The sequence below is a fragment of the Panthera tigris genome, chromosome X, assembly GCF_018350195.1.
Source record: "Panthera tigris isolate Pti1 chromosome X, P.tigris_Pti1_mat1.1, whole genome shotgun sequence".
Taxonomy (NCBI): domain Eukaryota; kingdom Metazoa; phylum Chordata; class Mammalia; order Carnivora; family Felidae; genus Panthera; species Panthera tigris.
This window is the reverse complement of record NC_056677.1, coordinates 36,168,730-36,193,155: the sequence shown is the minus strand read 5'-3', so window position 1 is coordinate 36,193,155 and position 24,426 is coordinate 36,168,730. Positions and strand designations below refer to the sequence as shown.

The 24,426-nt window shown below is 42.0% G+C and overlaps 1 protein-coding gene across 8 annotated transcripts in view; it reads left to right on the top strand.

The window, feature by feature from the left end:
* CASK (calcium/calmodulin dependent serine protein kinase) overlaps positions 1-24,426 on the top strand; it is a 354,627-nt gene that overhangs the window by 321,290 nt on the left and 8,911 nt on the right. For 4 of the 8 annotated variants that reach the window (XM_007084352.2, XM_007084350.2, XM_042973925.1 and 1 more), the window contains 6 exons: positions 504-539; positions 2,196-2,392; positions 11,142-11,257; positions 18,171-18,251; positions 18,357-18,437; positions 20,970-21,172. In XM_007084352.2, coding sequence (XP_007084414.2) covers positions 504-539; positions 2,196-2,392; positions 11,142-11,257; positions 18,171-18,251; positions 18,357-18,437; positions 20,970-21,172 — 714 coding nt within the window. The remainder of the gene's footprint in view (positions 1-503; positions 540-2,195; positions 2,393-11,141; positions 11,258-18,170; positions 18,252-18,356; positions 18,438-20,969; positions 21,173-24,426) is intronic. The other 4 variants (XM_007084353.2, XM_042973928.1, XM_042973927.1 and 1 more) reach the window with 1 other exon arrangement.

Here is a 24,426-nt window from a genome sequence, read left to right as displayed (position 1 = left end):
AGAGAAATTATGGGAGAAAATTTCCTACAACCTTTATTTTTAACTTCGAAATAGGCTACCAAAGGAATTCATTTATAATAGTTTACATGTAATACTTTAAAGATGGTGAAAATCCATATAGCCATTGAATTTTTCAAAATCTGATTGCAGTGACTAAGTCGAAAAGGGCATCAGCTCTTTTTTAGTTTGGGGTTTTGTTTTTGTTTTTAATAGGGCTATTTCACTTGCAGTGGCTTTTGTGTTGAAGATGCTGAGTTGTTTCTTAAGAACACATTTTCTCTCTTGCTTAAACTTACCTGCTTTCTTCAGCTTGCTGCTAAATGGCCTGGGTTTGATTTTTTTTGATAACTCAACATTTCTGAGAAATGGAATAATGTATATGATCTCTTTACAACTAAAATCTAGCTCATTTTTTTAACCATATTGTAACAGAACACACAAATTACCTTGTACTCTTGAAAAGTAAATGAAAATTTTTCTCCTGGGTTGGCTTTATTCTACAGGACTTGCCATCAACTACCCAACCAAAAGGACGACAGGTGAATAGATATCCTCTATAGAAATTTCTCTAAACTGAGCTGCTAATAGCCAATCTTTTATTAACCCTTTCCATCCCATAATGTCTGCATTTTGGACCATAACATTTAAGCATTGAGAGCTTGTACCATTTCATTTTAACACATTACATATGACTAATTTTCTATAAAGATTTTTTCCTCACCTCTTTGTAGCTGTGACGGTTATTGTAACTTCAACCTGATAAATTTGTGTTGATGGCTAAGAATTCAGCCTTTGGGGGTCTTTTGGGCCTGCCTCTGGAGTGGGAAAAACAAAAATTCAAAGGTCACAAAACTCGTAGAATTCTGAGAGTAACTGAAACGTATGTGCTGATAAACACGTTTAAGCAGGAATTCTCTGAAATTCCAAGAAACCTTTTCTAAATCTGTATTTGCATGTTTATTTCTAAAAGCCACTTACAATGAAAAACGAGGACGTAAGCGTCCTGGCTTTCCACCCCAATGTGCCTGTGTTGGTCCACGCGGGAAAAGTGAAGTGCTATGTAAGCGAGTACGTACTTCAGGAGTACGACTCTCGGGTGCCCATGCAGAGACCAATTTTATAGGCTGGCTTTCTGAAAAGAAAACTTAAGCACAGTAATCACACAACAGTTCCAAAGCCTTCAGGTTGGTTTTACAGTGACTTAAACATTAATATTCAAATTTAATTTCAAGAGAGAGAATTTTTCGGGGAATCTTCTTGGAATTTGGTGTTAAAAAAATAACCTGATTGGGAGTTAAGGTCTGCATAAATTAGCACCTGATAGAATCCGCCCCCCCCCCCCCCCGCCGCCCCAGTTTATTCCTAAGACTGAATTATATACATAGCACCTTCTTTTAAAACATTTTAGAAATACGGCAGTTCATAAAACGCTGCCATATAACCCCTCGTGTGCTAATCTGTCCCCTTGTATAATATTCACTAGTTACATTTACATTCCCTAAAACCCAGAGCCTTGAACTATGCAGATCGTGCAGCTCTGTGCTGACTTCAAGTGGCAAAGTCAGGATTCAAAGTCATGTTTCTTCTCTAAGACAAGTAAAATACAACTGTAGAGCCCCAATCCTTCTGAAAAAGTTAATAACGCTGTGTTTTTAATGCTTTAAAATAGTTTCGATCACACTTAAGTCTGTCAGCAGTGTGTGGACACACCACCAGCTGTCAAACCACTCGGCATGGTTTACACAGCACTTGCTAGCTTTGTATCACGTGCTGCTTTCGGGTTAGAACCCACCCTGAGTGCTTGTGTATGTGGCATAAAGGCTGCCACGTGATCATGACAACTTGCCCACCACATGAGCTGAATATATGCGGATTTAAAAATGGTAAGCGTACTTCTCTATAATTATAGGCCCATTCTGTTACAGTAAAAGCAGAAACTAAGTCTTCATTTTTATTAAACAAGTATGTTACGGTGCTCCCTCCAAACAAATACCGCCAAGACTTGAACCTGCACACATCCAAGGTAGTACATTGTCTCTAGCGGTAGCGGTTTTGTGTCCTATTTTCCATGCATCATTTGGCTTCACCATCTAATGTCCTGTTTGTATTGTAAGTGTTGGTGTGTGGTTATTAGGTTAGAGCTGTTTGCTCCCACATCACCATGGCAGCCTTTCTTACAAACTCCTGTTTTATAGATCTATGTAAGAGCACAATTTGAATATGATCCAGCCAAGGATGACCTCATCCCCTGCAAAGAAGCTGGCATTCGATTCAGAGTTGGCGACATTATCCAGATTATTAGTAAGGATGATCACAACTGGTGGCAGGGTAAACTGGAAAACTCCAAAAATGGAACCGCAGGTCTCATTCCTTCTCCTGAACTTCAGGAATGGTATGTGGTTTGGTTTTATAATAAAAACGGAGCCCTGACCATCCGCTTTTCAACTTTATATTGTTTTATTGGGTCAAACCTGTTTGCTCTCCTAGCCAATCAAAACTCAGGTTAGTCATCCAAGAATTCTATGTATTTTTTAATGTTTATTTATTTTTGAGAGAGAGAGAGAGAGTGACAGAGTACGAGTGGGGAAGAGACAGACAGGGGGACACAGAATCCGAAGCAGGCTCCAGGCTCTGAGCTGTCAGCACAGAGCCTGACGCGGGGCTTGAACTCACGAGCTGTGGGATCATGATCTGAGCCGAAGTCGGATGCCCAATCGACTGAGCCACCCAGGCGTCCCAGTCATCCAAGGATTCTAAATCCTCAGCATCTAGTAAGTTCCTGCTTACCGAGCCAGGTCTTTTATGTGAAACAAAGGAGAGGAGGAGGGTCTAGAGGGAGGTTGAGCTGCTAGCCTTGGTTCACATGGGTCCTGGTCAGGTTGTGGTCCCTTGACATAGCCCCCCACCTCCCACATGCTGCTTCTATCCTTTCAGATCTGTGTTTTGGGTTTTGTTTTAAAACAAACCCTCTCGTCACCCCTCCACATGCTCGCTCATTCCACCCTCCCACCAGCAAAAAACTCAAGGGCCACGATTTAGTGCTGCTCAGGGTATTTGAAGGTAATATGGGTTATACCGTTAGGAGAAAAAGGCAGCTTCGTTTGAAAACTTCATTCTTTACCTCGCCACATCTTTAAAAACACACATTTTGTGAGGAAGTTTAAGCTGTGAAAACAGGTTAAAGTCAGACACCTTTTCCACACCATCTTTAACTGACAGCCAAGGAGTCACAGATTACTATATATTTTGGTAAAATCTATTTCTGCTGTTGTTACAATTTGCTTACTTGAACTCTGTTTTGAAAGACGCTGGAGATTTTACCTTTGTCAGAACTTTGACAATATGTGAGAAATCTAGTGACGAGATGACTTCATATCTTACTTTTATTTCACGCGACCAGAAATACAGCAACCATTCGCCATGGGGGCAGTTCATCCCAAAATACTTGAACCTAGCTAAAAGAAACCAGGGGCATTGAGTCCACAGACATTGATCATTGTTTTCTCACCCATTTTTCTCACAAGTTAGAGGGATCTCTCAGTGAATTTCCTTTTCGTGATTGCCTCTGCCAGCTATCCTGTGTCCCCAAAAATATTCTTACGTTTAGAATGTCGGAGCTGATAAGAGCTTCAGATGCCATCATTTTATACAAGGACTCATGGGCCCAGGTAGAGGAAGTAGCAGCCTTCCATCTGGCATTGCCTTTCTGTCTGATCTTCAAGAAACAGCTTAAGCATTAGCAGGACAAAAATGATTTCTAAGTCACTTTGATGATGATATTATGGGATTAGTGATACTTACATTTTACAAAATGTGTTCTTTTTTTTTTTTTTTTTTTTTGAGTTTGTTTATTTTGAGAGAGAGGGAGAGAGAACGCGCACCTGCGACCAGGGGAAGGGCGGGAGCCTGATGTGGGGCTCAAACTCACTCACTGTGAGATCGTGACCTGAGCCGAAATCAAGAGTCAGACGCTTAACCAACTGAACCACCCGGGTGCCCCACAGGATGTTTTCTTGAATGCTGCCATATATTTTGAGCATTTGTTGAAAAGAATTCTGTAGACTCCAGACCTCCTCTCCTTGGTCAGATCATCTGTAGAAATCCTGTTTCCCTGATACCTAGAGCTCCGAGTCCTCTGTAGGACTCCTGAGAAACAGGGAAAAGCAGATTTGCTCCCTGTTTCCTTGGGATGGGGGACTAGGTTATCTGAATCAGTCTTCCTGCTGGAAAAAAATGAAAAGGGCTGCAGAAAACGTGCTTTTGAAAATTACCTTAAAAGCATTAAGTAGCCAAAAAGGTATTGGGGAACTCAGTGACCAGCTTTTGCATGAAAGCAATTGGAGTGAAAAAAATTAGAGCACCCAATGGGCCTATTTTGCCAACGGGACACATCTATTACTGAAAACTTCTCTGCCGGGGAACCAAGGTTAAGACCTAAGGCCTGTACAAGTAGGGGACTCTGTTAGGGGACCTGTCCGCCATTGTTAGGACTACAGAGGCTACACCCTCAGGTTAAAAGGTTAAGAGAAGTGTGCCCTTACTGTCCTTCCACAGCTGGGGACTGTAGACAAGGCTACCTTGTCACTGAGCAAAGCAAAAGACACAAATAAAAGGAAAACAAAGTTCCCCTGAAAAAACTGTGGCCACTGGTCCACCTTGAATAGCTTTGTACCCAGGTCCACACAGCCTGGGTCAGCTGGGGGAACTGCAGCCTTACATGTGATGTGAGGCTTCTCCTGTACTAATACTACTTTCATGTATCTGTTACAAACATAAAGTCTCTGAAGGAGAAGACTTTATCCTAGGCCTCATCCTAGAGCTCTTCCTCACCCCCCACATAGACTTTTACTAGGGCAGTGACCAACAAGTCAAAACAAAAAAGCCACGGGCACACAAGGAAACCAGACCTGCCTCACAGACCGAACAGAGACCCTACTGAAATGGCAGAAACAAACGCAGACCCACTCTATATATTGGAGTTAGGAGACAAGGTGGTTTTTTAAGTTTTTTTTATTTTGAGAGAGAGAGGGGGAGGAGCAGAGAGAGTGAGAGAGCAAGAATCCCAAGTAGGCTCCACGCTATCAGCGCAGAGCCCAACATGGGGCTTGAACTCACAAACTGTGAGATCGTGACCTGAGCTGAAACCAAGAGCCAGACACTTAACCCACTGAGCCCCCCAGGCGCCCCAGGAGACAAGGTTTTTAAACAGCAGTCTGCACAACTGTGCATATATTTTTAAATCAGTAATAAGCTTGAAAAATAACTTCAGAGACCAGGAAAGTTGTTTAATGGCATGGCAGATTTGAAAAAGAACCAAAAAGGAACTTCCAAGAACAAAAAAGGCAGTAACAAAACCTCAGTGGCCACACGCCTATCAGAAGGGCTAAAATTTCTTCAAGTTTTCATCAACAGATAAATGGACGAACAAGGGACAGCATAGCCATACAACAGGATGCTATTAAGCCATAAAAAAGGAACGAACTATTGATACAACAATATGGATGAAACTCAAATCCAGGCAAAAAAAAAAAAAAAAGACGACATACTGTATGATTCTATTCATATAAAATTCTAGAAAAGGCAAAACTAATCTGTAGTGACAGTTGTTGCTTGGGGATCCAGAGGTGAGAGGGAAGGATTCCAGAGATGAAGAAAATGTCCATGATCTGGATGGTAACGAAGGTTTCATGGGATGTCTGCATATGTCAACACTGATGAAATTGTACACTGTAAGTATGTCTGGTTTATTATGAAAAACACAAACTCAATGAAGTTGCAAAAACTGTCGAGGGAGAAAGGGATCCTAGCAGGGATGAGGAGGATGAGGCCCACTGGGCAAGAGGTGCCTCGAGACCTGGAAAACCAAATTGATACAGAGAACATCAGTGGACATGCAGTATCACTGAGAAAGATTTGAAACAACACCATCAGCCAGACCCAGAATCTTTGTTCCCATGTGTTCCTACCAAGTGACCTTTTTCACAGCCTGTAGATGAGAGATCAGGTTTTTTTGGACCCAGACGCCTTGCCTTATTTATCCTTGTTAAATCTCATCTTGCGTGACAGGGCACATCAGTCAAGCCCTTTGATATATTTTGAGTCCCCTAATGTGTCCTCGCTCCCCTTGCCTCCTAGACCCTCATCCAAGTCAGCAATAAAATGTGAAGTGTGTATTTGAAACTTCCCTCCAGGTTGATCTAAATCCTGACATGGTTTTCCTGCACTTACTGAGCTAAAGGAAAGAGCATTCATTTCCTGAGTGGCTGGTGACGAGCAGTTTCATTCTCTCGTTGAGTCACACAGAGCCACACCACAGATTTTTACTGGGAACTTTTTACTTGTATTCTTTAAGCTTAAAAACACCAATTATAAGAGACTCAATACACTGTAACATAACCAGCCAAAACTCCCTCAGTTCTGTTTATGCTTCCAAAGATCCTGTGCCTCACAGAAGCTATAGTTATGGCCATGGCACATGTCGGCTTGTACTGGAAGAATCCCCAGAGCAAAGGCTTCCTCAGCCTCCTCTGTATGCCACTTAGGTAATATGTAGAGATTGACTTCAATGCTATTGCTGAGAGTTCACAGTATTTCCCAATAAATGTCCTCCTCCCGGGGCGCCTGGGTGGCTCAGTCAGTTGAGCATCCGACGACAGTTCAGGTCATGATCTCAAGGTTTGTGAGTTTGTCAGGCTCCTCGCTGATAGTACAGAGCCTGCTTGGGATTCTCTCTCTCTCTCTCTCTCTCTCTCTCTCTCTCTCTCTCTCTCTCTCTGCGCCCCTGCCCCACTCAGGTGCGTACGGTCTCTCAAAAATAAATTTTTTTTTTTAAAGAAATGTCCTTCTCCTAACCAAAAACAAAGAAATAAAAATAAAACCCTCACAGAACAAGAGAGGATAAAAGACATGGAGGACAGTCTTTTCAAGAAGATAGCACAGCTCCCAACTCATTTCATGATGCCAGCATCACCCTGATCCCAAAATTCACAAACGGTGATTCAAGAAAACTACAGGCAACACTCCCTCATGAACATAGATATAAAAGTCCTCAGCACAATATTAGCAAACTGAATCCAGCAACACAATAATAAAGATAATACATCTCGACCCAGTGGAGTCTGTACTGGGGATGCACAGCTGGTTCAACATTTGAAAACCAATCAAGCCAATTCAGTGTATTAACAGACTAAAGAAAATCCACGTGGTCATATCAGTAGATGCAGAAAAAGCGTTTGGTAAAATTTTATATCCACTGAAGATTAAAACTCTCACAAACTGAATTGAAGGGAACTTCCTTAACCTGATTGAGAGCATCTACAATAAACCTACAGGAAACAGTATTAGAAAGGAAAAAAGTATTGCAGGTGATACAATTCTGTGTGTAGAAATTCAAAGGAATCTGTAGATAAACCATTAGAATTAATATGTGAGGTCAGCAAGATGTTTGGTATAAAATCAATATACAAAATCAATTTATTTCTATTTACCAGTAACAAAGAGAAAATAATTTTTTTTACATGCCATGTATAACATAACCTGCATCACCCTTAATATTATGAAGTGTTCTTGATAAAAAATAGAAGTTAAATTTGATCAGACCTCTAGATCTAATTACCTATTTGCAGAAAATGTGAAAGAGAGAGGGACTTACTGAAGACACCACAGGGATAAAATCCAAAAAATCCAGACTTTGAAACTACAGGACAAACAAGTTTCTGGAACAAATAAATAGCAAGACAGAAAAGGAGAGAAGGACAGAAAAGTAGATTTAAACCTGTAGATTTAAAAGGAATTTAAGAATATTTAAAGAGGAAATGATACAAACTTGGATCTGTTTCAAAATAATCTTAGGGTGGGTAGGTTGTAAATAACACAAGCCAGGAGTTAATAAATGTTAAAGCTGGGTTGTAGGTATTTGGGGTTCATTATTCTCTACTCTTGTGTATATTTGAAAAGTTTTTAAATTACAAAATTTTTTAATGTTTGTTTATTTTCAGAGAGAGAGCATGAACAGGGGAAGGGCAGAGAGAAAGGGAGACACAGAATCCAAAGCAGGCTCCAGGCTGTGAGCTGTCAGCAAGAGCCTGACACGGGGCTCGAACTCATGAGCCGTGAGATGATGACCTTAGCTGAAGTTGGATGCCTAACCAACTGAGCCACCCAGGCACCCCCATCTTTTTTTTTTTTTTTATCAACAACCTAGGAGCAAATATAACAAAGATGTTCAAGACACAGGATGAATTATAACATTTATTCAGACATTAAAGAATTCTTTTTTTTTTTAAGTTTATTTATTTAGAGAGAGAGAGAGCACAAGCGGGTGAGGGGCAGAGAGGAGAGACAGAATCCCAAGCAGGCTCTGTGCCATCAGCACAGATCCCGATGTAGGGGCTCAAACCCACGAACCATGAAATCATGACCTGAGCTGAAACCAAGAGTCGGACATTTAACTGACTGAACCACCCAGGTGCCCTGAGACATTAAAGAATTCTTAAACAGATGGAGAGAGATACTTTGTTCATGGACTAGAAGACTCAGTGTTGTAAAGATGTCTATTCCTCCCAGATCAATTCACTGATTCCATGCAATCTCAACCGTTTTGAAATTGGCAAGCTAATCGTAAGTTTTTCATGGAAATGCACAGAATCAGGAATAGCCAAGATATTCTTCTAGAAGAATAAGGAGAGAGGCCTTGCTCCATCTGATACCAACACTTATTATAAAACATTGAGATAATAAGGTAAGGGCATGGAGATGCTCAAATAGACCCAATGGAAGAGAATCCCCAAAACACTCCCACACATAAATAGTCACTAGTGAGGAATGGATACTTTTTTCCATAAGTCATGCTGGAACAACTGAGTATCCATTAGGGAAAAAGACAAGAAAGAAATCAGGCTCCTAATTTTATACCATACACAAAAATCAGCTCCAGTGTATTAAAGGCCAAAATATGAAAAACAAAACTATAAACCTCTGACAAAGTAATACTGAAGAATATCTTCAGTGATAAGGAGGGGTTAAAATACTTTCCATAAAGGAAAAGATGGCTAAATTTGACTAAAGTAAATCTATGTTATATTCATAAGATATCATAGGAAGAGTGAACAGGCAAGCCACAAAATGGACGAAGGTATCTGCAACACATATAACTAACAGAGGTATAATATCCAGACCATATAATAAATTCCTACAAATCAATGAGAAAAAGACAACTGGAAAGAAAAATGGTCAAAAGACTTATACATGTTACAGAAGAGGAAATCCAGTACCCAATAAACATATGAAAAAGTGCTCAATCTCAATAATCAGTGAAATGCAAACTCAAAGCACAGCGTTATTGCATTACTTGCCTACTGTGGTGGCTAAAGTTAAATACTGATAATACCAAGTGTTAACAAGGAAGTAGAACAATAGGAGCTCTCACACACTGCTGGTAGGAGTGTAAATCAGTACAACCTCATTGGAAAATCACTTATTCTGATGGTGATTTTGGATTCTTTTTTTTTTTTTAGTGATTTTTTTTTTTAAGATTTTAAGTAAATCTCTACACCCAACGCAGGGCTCGAATTCACAACCCTGAGATCAAGAGTCAGACACTCCACCGACTGAGCCAACCAGGCGCCCCTGGATTCTTCTTATGTGGGCTCACTCGGGGACCCCTGTGAAAGAAGCAAAATCATTAAGCAAAACTGTCTGTGGCAATATCCTGAAAGGCAAATATTTGCTTAGACTAAACCTAAGAGAGCAACTTTTTAACAATGTTTGTGCTGAACACTATAATCACAAAGAACAAAATTAAAATTTTCTGATTGTAATTCTTTTTTTCTTTTATTTTATTTTGAGAGAGACCACGCATGAGCAGGGGAGGGGCAGAGAGAGAATTCCAGTCAGGCTCCCTGCTGTCAGCATGGAGCCCGACACAGGGCTCAATCCCCTAAACCGCGAGATCATGACCTGAGCCAAAATCAAGAGTTGAGTGCTTAACCGACTGGGCCACCCAGGCGCCCTCTGAATGTAATTCTGTGGATTTCATTAGTATTTTTTTCTTAGCCTAGAATCACCGTGTAGTAATAGTACCATTTATTAAGCATCTACTGTGTGTACCACTGTGCTGGGGCATTACTTACGTTTTTTTGTTCTTCTCCTTTACAACAGCTATCCTAAGAGGCTAAGAAACTTGCCAATAAAATGTACTGCTCGAGAGCCTAGGCTCTGGTACCAGACTGAACTCACTCTCCCACTTACTAAGCTGTGTGATCTGAGGCAAATTACTTAACCTCTCAGCCCTTTGATCCCCTCATCTGTAAAGGGGTGGCACAATTTTGTGCGTTGTTAGAAAGGTTAAATGAGTTGATACATGCAAATTTTCCAGAAAAGCACCTGACCCTAAATTGATAAAAGGTAATGAGTGATAGAGCCAAGATTCCAACCAGACCTGCCTCAGCTCAAAATTCCATGCTCGTTCCACCGGATGTCACAGCCATGTGTTTAGGTTGCTCATCTGCGTTATCAGTATATGCTCAAGGAATGTGATGTCATTTTATTAGAAACCTCTGTTTTTGTTTATTTTTTTTGAGAGAGAGAGAGTGAGAGCGAGCGAGCACATCAGCGGGGAAGGGGTAGAGAGAGAGGGAGGGAGAGAATCCCAGGCAGGCTCTACACTCAGTGAGGAGCCTGATGCGGAGCTTGATCGCGCAATTGGTGAGATCGTGACCTGAGCCAAAACCAAGAGCTGGACACCCAACCCAACTGAGCCGCCCAGGTACCCCAAGCCTGTGTTTTTAGAACCTCTATGAAATTGCGAAAGCCAAAAAGCAACCTTTATCTTGAAAAGTTTATGAGCAATGGGGCACCTGAGTGACTTAGTTGGTTAAGCATCTAACTTTGGCTCAGGTCATGATCTCACAGTTCATGAGTTCGAGCCCCACATCAGGCTGTCAGTGCCTAGCCTTCTTCAGATCCTGTTTTCTTTTTCTATCAAAAATAAATAGACATTAAAGAAAAATTTTTTACATTTGTGAGCGGTATGTTCATGCAGGTTTGTATAAAGTCTTCAAGTGGATGATTTTTCTTTTATCAACATGAAACTTTACAGTAGTTATTTGTTTGTTTGTTTGTTTTCTGTCTCTGTGCACTAGGCGAGTCGCTTGCATCGCCATGGAGAAAACCAAACAGGAGCAGCAGGCCAGCTGTACCTGGTTCGGCAAGAAAAAGAAGCAGTACAAAGATAAATACTTGGCAAAGCACAATGCAGGTAGGGAAACGTGCGACTGTTACGGAGGCTGGTTAGATCTCACTTCAGTCTTCAGAATTCTCTGCCCCAAAATTCCACCAGATGAGATCTCCATCAGCTTGCACAACATGAAGAAAGCTCTACCTGCAATTAGTCTGTTGGTTATTTGCCAGATATTTTACAGAGCTCTACTTTACAGGAAGAAAATGCTATTTGGTAATAGTATCCTCGGGAACTAAAAGAAGCCAGTACATTAAGTCCTCCCCTGAGAAATGAGAGCCCGAGTGTTTGCCAAGTCACCAGGATTCTTGCCTCCTTGCTGAGATAGATCTTGAGCAAATATCCTCCCTCCTGGCTCCTCTCTGGCCTTTGGACGTGGCCCTGTGGCAAAAATGTGCAGAGCTTACCAGAGCTGTGCCACGGATGGCCGGGTGATTGGTTGGAAAGAGCACAAATGCTGTTGGATACTAACTCGGTTTGGTCAGTCTCTGTGACTAGTCTTCTTCCCCCACAGTTACTCCCTGGCTCGTAAAAGGCCAAGAGCATTATATTGGCCTTCCCTTCGTCCTGTTTGTCTCTATGAAAACTTGCGTTCGGCCTAAGTCAGAACATTCCCTTGTTTGCTAAAAACTGAAATGAATACCAAAAAAACATGATCTGTCATTGCCGTAGAATTCCCAGAAGCTTCACAGAATGTAAGTTAAGCTAAAGAAAATGCATGATGATATACAAGAGTGAGATTTACTTATTTTCAGTACCTTCTTAATAGGACTCCTTTTATAAGGAACTTGTTCTGAGGCATTGCAAGCCCCAATGTTGGCATTAGATTAGTTCCCAAGGTTTCAGAAATAACTCCAAAAATCATACATGTGGCCAAAAAAAAAAAAAAATCAAACGCAATCTTGCATACCCAGTTGGACAGTATAAGGTTTCAGCCAAATAGGAAATGCATTTCTGTCTGTAAAATGTTATAACGTGCTGTTAGCATCCACCAGGAAAAATTATTTGCAAACGCTGAATTGTTCATTTCTTAATCAGCAAGTAAAAGTAAGCATTTTGAAACACTGCCTAACATGTAAGGAATGTGAGTGGCCACATGGGTACATTTCAAATGGTTCCGTTAAATGGGAACTCATTCCTTTCACGTTGGCCACAATTGTCCTCCATTTTTAAATCCAATAAAATATATCATTTCTGATTATTTACCATGCTGGAGCACCAGTCCAGTAATGGCTTTTTTGTTTTATGAAGGGAAGAAATATTTAAAGCAGACTAACACAATTTAGCAACTGTTGATTGTCAATACTGCAGTAGTACTATTTGAAGAAGTTCACTGTAGTATCAGCAGAATGTCATTTAAAATATCAGTGGTTACTGCCAAGTCCTCTTTACTTCCATCAGCTTTTTTTGAGTTTTTTTTTAAGCTTATTTATTTATTTTGAGAGAGGGGGCAGAGAGGGAGGGGGGGAGAGAGAGAGAGACAGAGACAGAGACAGAGACAGAGACAGAGAAAGAAAATCCCAAGCAGGCTCCACACCAGCAGTGCTGAGCCCACCGTGAGGCTTGAAGTCACCGACCATGATGAGATCATGATCTCAGCCAAAACCAAGAGTTGGATGCCTAGCCAACTGAGCCTCCCAGGTGCCCCTATTTCCATCAGCTTCTAACAGGCTCACAAGATGTGTTGACATTTTATGTGTGTGTGTGCGCGTGTGTGTGTGTATACATACACATATATACAAAACCTTGTCATTTTTATAATAATTTTAAATGATGTATAGATCTAGATGGCATTATAATTTGAACCTAGAAAAGCAAAGAAATGGCTGATTAAGGCTGTTAATTCATCACAAACTTTACACTGTACTAATGGAGGGCATATAGACATGAGTATTCAATATGCCAACATTCTTTAATTCAGCTGAGGGAAGATAACAAGCCCCTGGATTGAAAAACTAGAATGTCTAAATTCTGACGAAGAATCTGTTGAATCGTTCACTTAAGAATTTTGTCAGAGAAATTGGCACCCAGTCTGGTGGCCAGTGGTTTTTTTGTTTGTTTTTAAGTTTATTTATTCTGTGAGAGAGCACAAGCAGGGGAGGGGTGGAGAGAAAGAATCCCAAGCAGGCTCCGCGCTGTCAGTGCAGAGCCTAACACAGGGCTCAAACCCACAATCCATGAGATCATGACCAGAGTCGAAGTCAAAAGAGTCGGACATGTAACTGACTAAGCCACCCAGGTGCCCCTTCCGCAGTTCACTTTTTCCATTCTTCAACCACAGGTATGACTGATCTTCCACTGTCCCCGCTCTGTCTGATTTCATTGCAGGTGGTCCTCCATGGTCCCGCAAATGCACTTGTAAGCTAACAGGCAACCTGACTTAGCACACCTGCATGGTGGGCAAATCCCTTGGCTCCTGGGGGGGGGGGCGCTCGAAATGAGGAAATTGGGTTAGTGAAGGATATCCTTTCTAAACCTGAAATTCAGGGGCTCTACGTTTCTTTCCTCATTGGGCCTGACAAGAGAAGGCAAGAGCCTCATAGGGATGGAATACAATGGCTTTTTCTCTGTCATCTTTGGACATTACAACCTCCTGTGCAAAACCACAGACCTAAGTTCTTATAGATTTAGAACTAAGGGAAATTGAGAACTTCCCCCACTCTTTTGTTCCCTTCAGCATTTTCCCAAGCAGTGGTCTTCTGAGCCTCAGAGCTTCCTTGTCATGTTCATGATCCCTTCTACATGTCAGTATTTGTCACTGAGTTTGGGACTGTCTTTTCATACCCTTTGATGGAAGGTCTGAATTTCTTATGAGGTCCTTGTAGAGCTGCTCAGGTTTTCTGGTAGAACTTGTGTTTAGGTGTGTTTGTGATTGTCTAGTCAAAATGTTATTGCTGGGATCCCCACCCCCTGCCCCAAATCACCCGTCATGAGCTCCCCTCTGGGTTTTTCTGCTCTGGAGAAGATGTGCAGCTTTTTTCTTGGACTTTCTGAAGCGTGCTGTCTAGCAAGGCCTTTCTGCCACCACCTCTTCAGGTTTCTTCCCCTTCACCGAGCAACCCTTCCATTGTCTCCATTACAAAGTCCAGAAGAACCATTTACTTAGTGGTTACCTTTACTTGGCAAGAGATGAAATTGTCAGGAAAGGGAAGTCGAGTATTTTATCAACTATTCTGCTTTTAGCTATGATGAAAGTCCATCCTAATATGCAGCATCGCCTATATAAGGAATTGATGTGAAAAAGAGAAAGAAATACCGTTGCACTCAGCCAGTATGGCAGATGCTTTGACAACTTTGAAACATATTCTTTAATGCCAACAGCTAGCCGAATGGGGTCATGAGCCACAAATCAAACTATATTTCTGAAGGATTTTTCTGGCTTTTTCAGAAGTTGATTGTAAAATACAGCTGGGTTGGGGTGGGGAGTCTTCCCATAGTCCTCAGTGAATTCAAATAAGGGCCATATGTCTTGTTTCCAGCTTCAAATCTTTGAGAATTCTGCATATGTTGATGGCAGGCCAGACGTTCTCATCAAATTCTGAATTTGTTTATATGTGTGATCAAAAGAAAGATGGGAACTTTGTCAGTATCTAGAACCGATGGAACGATGATACTAGAATTAATCTCTAGGACCCATCATCCCTTTGCTCCATTCTTGTACCTCGCCCTGGCCCTGGCCCAGGCCCACGCACCCAGATGAATTAGGTGCCCGGCCCAGTGCTACCAGCCTGCAAGGTCTTTTCTAATCGGAAGTTTTTGCCGTATATGAATATGCTTGTAGTTTTTCCAAATGAGGCCAGGAATCGATGCTAAAGGCTTATTTATGGAAAAGATTCAACTGGAAATACTTACCTAAACACATAAAAGAGGCATGAATATTGAGTAGCTTACCAGGAAATCAGGATAATAGGAGCAAACTATGCCAGACAGTATTTCTGAAGCCTTGGGAATAGATTTGATTATAGTGTGTGTAGTATTTACAGCAAATAACATTTTCTGCAATGCATAAAAGATTTTTAGCCACATAAATTTGATGCAAAAAGCATTGTCAGGCTGCTAGAAGTATACTCTTGAGGCACTGAGATTCCTCAGCCCTAGGACTTCCAAAATCAGTTTAAAGATCAAGTTACTAATGTAAACGTGAGGGGAAAAAAGTCCTTATTAATTTGTTGCTGTTGTTGTTGTTGTTTTTTAACTATTAGAGCCCTAAGCAATGGTATTTCAATATCCTCAGATACGCTATTTACATATGTACACATGAACCCAGAGGGTTCCTACAATACCATTCATAGGTGTGTTTAAATTTTGCCTCAGACCACAAATTAGTAGTTGAACAGTTTTTAAAACTATGACATTTTCTCTTGGATACAGAGAACTCTTAAGACAACAAAAAGTGGCCCATCATCTCACTGCCCTGTTGAGGTTTTTTTTAATAAAAATAATAGGCACCTGTGATGAGAAATTGCAAAACCAGTACAGGGAGGTACAAAATGAAGAGCAAAAGGCTTCCACATGTACACTCCCCAAAGAACATGTACCTATTCACACAAGATTTCCATGCATATATAAAACCCACTGGCTTTTATATAAGGATATTGTTGAATTTTTATTAAAATGAGTTTGTTTCTTAATGTGATTTATTTGCCTCGTGTTTAGAATATTGCATGGTAAAGTTTCTTTTGTGCATATTATACTTTTATTTTACTAATATATTAAAAGCCATATTTCAATGACCCCTGTACATTTTTCATGCTGTCTTACTCCCAATGGCCTCTGTGCATGTAAGTAACCTGTTGAGTGACTATGCCTCTTTGGTTTTGACGGTTTCCTTTCATTAAGTCCCTTTTTTTTTAATCTGCAAACAACATAAAACTTTTTAAAAGTTCAGTCTTTAAGTGTTCTCCTTATATTCTTTGTATGTCTTATTTTTAAATATTCTCTTTTATTGTTTCTCAATCCTATGACCATGTGGTGATTTCATTTCGACCAGAGTAACCTTTTCATGATACTCACGTATGGTTAAGATATTGACGTGTAACATACCTGTTCATTTGTTTGTGCTGTCAATTGTTCATATCTAACTCATTCTTACGTGTTGCTTAAAAATTGACCAGTCTTAAGTGGGTAGGATTGCAGTTAGGGCTCTGTGGAAGGAAAGGGATGCTGATACCATTTAGAAAGCCTGTGCCATCATCATCTTGCCCTTTCATGAGATGCTTGATTATTTTTCGGTATTAAAATATATATCCGCTTGTTGATGTACCTCTTTCATAAGCATCCTTTTTCTTGATGGAAACATCACTCCGAGGGCAGTGGGTATAAAAAGCAATGCCGTAAGCACTCCTGCTTTTATTTTTGCAACTCTGACACTCCGTCACCACTGAAGCATGACTAGCCAGCTCCAGCACGCACAGAACCTCGTGTTTGTTTTCATTTGGGGAGTCTGCCATTCTAGACACAGAAAGCACTTCTTGGTGTTTAGCTGAATTAAAGACTTTTGAGTCAACCTTTATGGAATCAAGCTATCAAAAGCAAACAAATGCACAGATACCCATTAACATGCACTAACCCTTATTTTAACACATTGTATTTCTTTTCTTTCTTTCTTTCTTTCTTTCTTTCTTTCTTTTTTAGTAGTTTGGGAATGATACTTTTGTTCCTTTGTTTGTTTCTGATCTGTTGCATTCCAGAGTATCCTATTTTGCATTTTAAGGTTCTTTGCTACTGGGAAGATCACAGATGTTAAGGACTGAGCTGAGAGCCAAAAGCATTTGGCCATATTGTTTCAGGGAGCAGAAGCTTCTCTTAGTGATTGAAGCATCCCAGATCCCTTTATTAAATCAAGGCATCAATTTTATTGATTTTATTTCAAACCCTCTGAAACCTAGAGCTTATTCAATATTATTTTAAAAAGAAATTTCAGTGTGTGCCTGACAACACTGCGATATCACCATACAGAAATCCATTATAGGAAACACAGACTCATGATTTTAGCCTTCATGTGAGAATTTTCAAATGTGTGTGAGAACCAGACTACCTTGAACTTCAACAGGAATAGTCGTCCTCTTGGGAAAGTTTTGGTAACAGTTCTGTTAAGAGGCAGGTTTCCAAAAAATAGTTTTTTTAAGTATTTATTCTCAGTCTGTAATGATTCGAGAACTCCCCTTTTGCAAAGGTTTCCCAGCTCAGACTCTGCTTCACGCTTCTTTGCATCTCGTCCATCCTGACTGACCACACGTGGGCTGACAAAGTTTGGGACCCAGGGAAGCATGTTTCCCTACTTACATACCCAAGACTCTCCATCAAATGGAGAGCTGGGTTACAGTAAAACTTGTGAGATGCTCATTTCAAAAGCTTGTGAAATCATAGTTTCAGAACTTGACTTTGAAAGAATCTAGCATGCTACCTTCAGCACCTCTGCTGAAAGAAAGAACCATGAAGTTAAAAGACCAGCTGTCCATGCATCTCTCATCCATCCCTAGAAATAATCTAGTGGCCTCCTTCTTGGTTAACTTTAGTTGCATTCATGCTATATTCATGTTGGTCAATGTCTGCAGACATTTTCTTTTTAGTAATGCTAATTTCTTAGAATTGCAAAAATATGAACAGCATGTGGTTTTGAATGAATTTGTATGAGTTGTTGGATACTGCATGACAAGATATGCAGTATCTCTTATAATTGGACTTTTATGCATGTGCTCAGTGTATCTTTGGATGCCCCTGGTTCTAAAGTGCATTTTCATGGGCTTAAAAATGAAATTTTCTCCCAAAAGGTTATAGGACTAAAATTACACGAAAGCTTAGACCATAAGTTGGACTTCTATTTTTTTAAGACACAGTTTTACTATAACTTTAGTTCTGCCAGTAAAATCATAATTGATGTACGTGAAATACTCCTGTAGATTTACCTTTCTTCTAAATCTTTATATTGTAGTGTTCGATCAATTAGATCTCGTTACATATGAAGAAGTAGTAAAACTGCCGGCATTCAAAAGGAAAACACTAGTCTTATTAGGTAAGTTTGACTGTATAAGTAACTTTGTTAATGTCATCTTGAACACATTTTGCAGATGTTACTAACAATTGTCAATTTCACTTTCTTTCTTTTAAAATGACATAGGTGCGCACGGTGTTGGGAGAAGACACATAAAAAACACTCTCATCACAAAGCACCCAGACCGGTTTGCATACCCTATTCCACGTAAGCTATGTCTCACTCTCTTTTAAGTATACTAGTCCTAGTACTTTTTAAATGTTGTAGTTAACGTATTTTTTTTCTATTATATAAGTTGTAACTACTCGTTAGGGGAAATCTGGAAGATCCAAAGCAGAACAAAGAAGAAAATGAATTAACAGTAATCCTGACCACATTTGCCCATTAGTGGCACCGTAAACATTCTATTGTAGACTCCCACAAGCTTCTCTCAGGGCAAATGTAGGCAGCGTGTGATTTGCTTGTCATTGTTGTTTTTTAACAAAATTGGGCTCATCCACTCTATTTGTGACCTGATTTTCCCAGCAGTATGGCTGGGACATGACTCAGATGAATTCTTCTTCGGAAAAATAGATCTGATAGCACAGTGTTCTTTGATAGAACGCTATTCTCCTGAAACGTACCTAAGTTATTGACTTTCATCACTTTGAAAAGCCAGTGTACCATCGGGTGGTTCTTATAAAGAATTTTAAATCTGTAATATTTTTATTCCCTTTATTTTCTCTATCTCATCCTTAGCTTCTTGCCCTGTGTCCTCAACTGTAAGATGAAGTAATTCCAGGAATGTAAAGAATATTTGAGATTAGGAAGCACTAGCAAATACTGGATAAAGAGCAGTCATGTTACTGCTATCACTGTTTTCAGTACTGTTGTACCAGAGTTTATAGTTTGAATCCCAGAAGCTTTCTGGAAGATACAGTTTTGTTCGAGGTGGGAAGGACTAAAGGGGAATGAGTTATAAGACCAAAAAGAGAAAATGGGAAGATTGGCTCTTCCCAGTAGGGTCTTCTGTTGCCTTCCTGAAGCCAGGTCAACACCACTTACGGTTTTCTCTGTGCCCCAGAGAGCTATGGAGCTTCATAAGACCATACTCTCCTTCCAGAACCCTGTCTGATTTACACAAAAAAGGAAATTCATCAAACAACATTTCACTTGGTACCTCTGGGATTTTCTAGTAAAACGCTTTGAAGTATTCGTTTAATTCTCATGTCTGGATCAGAAGTATAGCAAGCTTAACTAACATTTAGTTTCTTCTTGGTCACATAACAATTGAACGTCCATGTTATTAAACGGCCAGTTAACTAGCTTGGTTTTGAAGCATACATTGCCAACCTCAGTCATGTGAGTCATGAGGTCCCTCTCTCAAATATTTGACCCCAGATGCGTATATAGCATATGTTTGCCTACCGAGATGACTAAGCATCGTACAGCATCAACACATGATGCCATCTCTCCAGCTTTTATGTGCCTGGAGAAAGAGTTCTTTAAAACATCTACATTTGAACATCCGTGAGCACTTGGAAGTTCTAATAGTCCATCCAGTTGGGGTAGGAGAGAGGGGCAGTTCCCCATGGGTTTGGACCCATGCACACAGCAAAGGGGAGCATAAAGTTTGTCCTTGTCCAATGATGGAAACTGAAAGAAAGGGAAGGGGAAGGGGAGAGGGAGAGAGGAAGGAAAGAAAAAAAGAGAAGGAGAGAAGAAAGGAAAAAAGTGGGAAGAAGGAAGATTTAAACCAGTGTTCCTGGTGTGTCTAGAAAGACATTTTCTAAATTGTGTTTTGCAGAACACTGGTCCTGTCAGTCTCCCACAGAACTAGGACTTACCGGCCAATATTTTAGTACATGTTCTCTTGGGCCACGGGTCAGCAAACCTTTTCTATAAAGGACTAGATAGTAAATATTTGAGGCATGGATGGCCACATGGTCTCTGTCACAACTACTCATCTCTGCCATTATCACATGAAAGTAGCCATAGACAATATGTAAACAAATGGGCATGGATGTTTTCCAATAAAACTTTATTTATGAAAGCAGGCCATATTTGACTCATAGGCCATAGTTTGCCAACTCATGGTGTAGGTCTTTACTAACTATTATGGCCACATCTGGCCAAGGTCATTGGATTCTCAATGTAGTACACCTTTTGCTGTATTCTAACATTCTCTTTTGCAAGCTGCCATAGACCAGCACTATCCAATGGAACTTTTCTCTGATAGTGACAATTTTCAATATCTGTAGTGTCCATTATAGTAACCATGAGCCACATGTGGCTACTGAACCCCTGAAATGTGGCTAGCGAGACTGAGGAACTGACATTTTAATTTTAATTTATTTAAATTTAAATAACCATATGTGGTTTTCCATTTTTTTTTTTAACTCTTCTTTTTTCCTTCTGTTTAAGAAGTAACTGCATTAAGGCATACAGTAAGTTATGTTAATCTTGGGTCAGTGTCTTTGTCCTGTAGAGACCCATGAAGGGATAAAATAAATCTCATCTAAACACTGAAGGATTCACCAGACCAAACAACTAACCAGTTTTTGTGGCCCGATGTCACACAGATAAACATGGTGCTGAGAATTTAGTTCTACAAAGCTACTGGGGGTGGGAACGTAGCATGAGACCTATCCTGGAAAAATCCACAGCTCTCAAGATTTTGGGCTTGGGTAGGTCCATTGGGAACATCAGATCATGAGCTCAGCCTTTTGAGCCTCTCTTGATATGTGACTTTCTTTGCAGATACAACCAGACCTCCAAAGAAAGATGAAGAAAATGGAAAGAATTATTACTTTGTATCTCATGACCAAATGATGCAAGACATCTCTAATAACGAGTACTTGGAGTATGGCAGCCATGAGGATGCGATGTATGGGACAAAACTGGAGACCATCCGGAAGATCCATGAGCAGGGCCTGATTGCAATACTGGACGTGGAGCCTCAGGTAACACACAGCCACACGCTGCCCCCATCCACCTGCCTGCATGCTAAGCTCAGGTTCTGAAATCAAAAGCGCCATCAGAACAGCGTGGGTCACATAATAACTACAGGAAAGTATCAGTAATGCAGGCATCATGGGTTGACAGTCTAGAATGCAAACTGATCATTGAGCTCGGTGCACACACCGTGTATTTAAGAAGCAACAGTATACTCTTACGAGATTCATTATACTCAGAAGCTCAATGAAAGTACCCGATTGGGTCTGTGCTGCCAGAAATCCTACAATAATCTGACCTCAGGATGAGACTTGGGCACTTTGTGATCACAACAGCCCCCTTTTCTCTCTCGGTACAGCTCACACGGGACTGTCAGAGCCTCTCCCGGCGTCTTCTGTTCATCACCATCAATGAACTCTGATCCTGGGGCCTGGGTCGGGGTCTGAAACACAGCGCTGGCTTTAGAAAAGCAAGCAGGAGTGAGCCCAGGGAGTGCCAGATGGGGCAGGGAGGGAGACCCATGGTGGCTCTCAGCCTCCACCATCTCTTTACTGAAGATGATGCCCAACCCCGGGCTAGAACTAGGAGGGATATGGAGAGCTTGGAGGGACTTGGAGCCAGACACAGGAATGACTGGATAATCTGTAGAGAAGCCCTAAGCTTCTCCCTCTCTCTCTCTCTCTCTCTCTCTCTCACACACACACACACACACACACACACACACACACACACGCTGACAAGCTATTTTTTCATCTCTGAGGACAAAGCAAGCAGAAGCAGGACTTCAAGTCCAGTAGGAAGGGTGTTGGAGACATTGGGGCAAGTTCCAGGAGAGGCCTGTGGGTCCCCGTGTGAGTCCTGGGCCTTCCGTTTCTAAGGCTGATCTGTGTGCCAAATCCCTATTGCTTATATTTAGCAATCCATATACCACCTGCCAACATGGTAGACCAGCTCCCCTCAGGCAGGCTCCACTTCACCAGGCTTACCTGGCTATCCCAGGCAGGGACGGCCCCTGTTCAAGGGCCACCATATGAGACTTGGTCCCCTAGCTATGCCCAAAGGGAGGACAGCAGCTGGCAGCAGCGTCTATGTGACCCAAGACCATAACATCGTGGCCAGTGGCTACACCCGTTTCCATTTCACAGAAGCTGATGGAGTTCTTGAACTCAGAATCTGCTTAAGGGGCTGGGGAGGAAAGCAGCACGGTGAACACTGTACGGTACACTTGACAGTGAGCTCGGACCTGTAGAGAACTAAACATGTCATGTGGAACACAGCTTGATCTCTCCTTACCTACAAAGCCCTCCTTACCAGGGCTTGGCAAAGTCTTCTGGTGGGGGGTGGCTAGAGGCAGTCTCCATCCTGGTCGTGGTCTTCGGCATCCCGTCCTTGGGTCCCACACTGGTCTTCGCCTGAACGTCATTTTCTGCTGGTAGTAAGGTCTCTAGCAGCATGCTGACTGCAGGGCTCTTCAGACCCCTCTCCCTGACCTAAGTCCACTTTTGAGGGCTTTCTGCCTCAGCGGCTGCCATGCCACTCTGCCCCTGGCGCCCAACTCTCCCTGTGCCCTTGCCAGGTCACATGCTGAGTGGGAGCCCTCACGGCCTCATCAGGACATCCGCAGCAGCCGTTTGTACAAGCGGCATGGGCACCAGAGCGCCCCACGCCCCAGGCAGGGCGCTCTCTCCCTGCTCCCCTGACTGCTGGATGAGCTCATGCATTCCTGTGTCCCCACCTCAGAACAGGGGTCTCTCAGGGCCACCCAGCCCCGAGGCTGGGAACGGGTATCGACCAGCTAGGCCCCGCTCCTCTCGGTTGGTCTGGTCAACCATGCTGGTCCTGGCTCACCTACCCCGGACCACCCGGGGCTGACCTGGACTGGAGCCCAGTCCTGCTCCCACGCGGACTTTGCACTCAGTGGCACAGCCGCAGAGGCCCACGGGCTCCGCACCCCCAGGGCTCCTCCCTTGGGCTTCCCTGCCTTTGGCCCACTCTCTCCCCGGGATGGGCAACGCTGGCACCCTGCCTTCAGGACAACCGGCTCCAGAAGGCTCTGACCTTAGAATGCCTTTCTCCTCACCCTTTCCCGCCCAGCCTGTGTGATCCCCCACTATTAGATCTCACGGACAGCTGGATGCTTCCAGTTTGTATGAAGCACTTCTTGTCTTCCAAGCATCATCTTGGGAACTAAGAATACAAATAAGAAGCTGGTGAGGATGAAATGAGTGCCTCGGTCTACATCAAAAACTCCCCAACAGCAGAAATGCCATGTGGCTCACACCTGCCACTGCTGACTTGTGGACCATAGACCACCTAACACTGGTGTTCGGCTTATTGCATTTGGGTCTATTATTTCGTGCTCTCTTAGCTTATTTATTTTTTCAAAATTTTTTTAAGGTTTCTTTATTTTTGAGAGTTGCATGAACACGGGAGGTAGAGAGAGGGAGACACAGAATCCAAAGCAGGCTCCAGGCTCTGAGCTGTCAGCACGGAGCCAGACATGAACCTCAAGATCATGACCTGAGCCAAAGTTGGACACTTAACCAGCTCAACCACCCAGACGCCCCTCTCTTAAATTATTTTAGACAGCTTAGGCCCAATTGAACACATGTCTAATATGTGAAGACGTTGTAGTCCAGCTTCAAACCTAGAGGGCCACAGTTAAGATTACCCTAGAAGCAAACTAGCAACCTGCTTCTTTTAAAATGAGAAGAAAAGGTGTGTTCCTACAGTGCTGTGTATTTTGCAAGCACGAGTACTCTTTCCTTAATCCTTGGAACCCCGAGACAGGTATCCGTGTCCTCCTTTGCTGATGAAGAACCAAGGTGTAGCTCGAGTGAGAGTGAGGTTTCAGCTTTGGACAGTGTTGGTTGGGGCTTCGGTTTTCTTACAGCCAGCCCCCGCCTCCTTCCACTGTTCCATCCTGGAAGAGGTGACCCTGGGAATCCTGAAGCTGGTCTATCTTATATGTAGTCCTAGGATTTAAATCTTTTTTTTTTTTAATGTTTAGAAAAATCAATAAGGCAGTCAAACCTGAGGAAAAACCGTAGAACTTCTTTCTCACGGACATGAAGCTATGGAGGGGCACCTGGGTGCCTCGGTCGGTTAAGCGTCCAACTTCGGCTCAGGTCATGACCTCACGGTTCAGGAGTTTGAGCACCACATCAGGCCCTGTGCTGACAGCTCGGAGCCTGGAGCCTGTTCCAGATTCTGTGTTTCCCTCTCTCTCTGCCCCTCCCCTACTCATACACACATTCTCTCC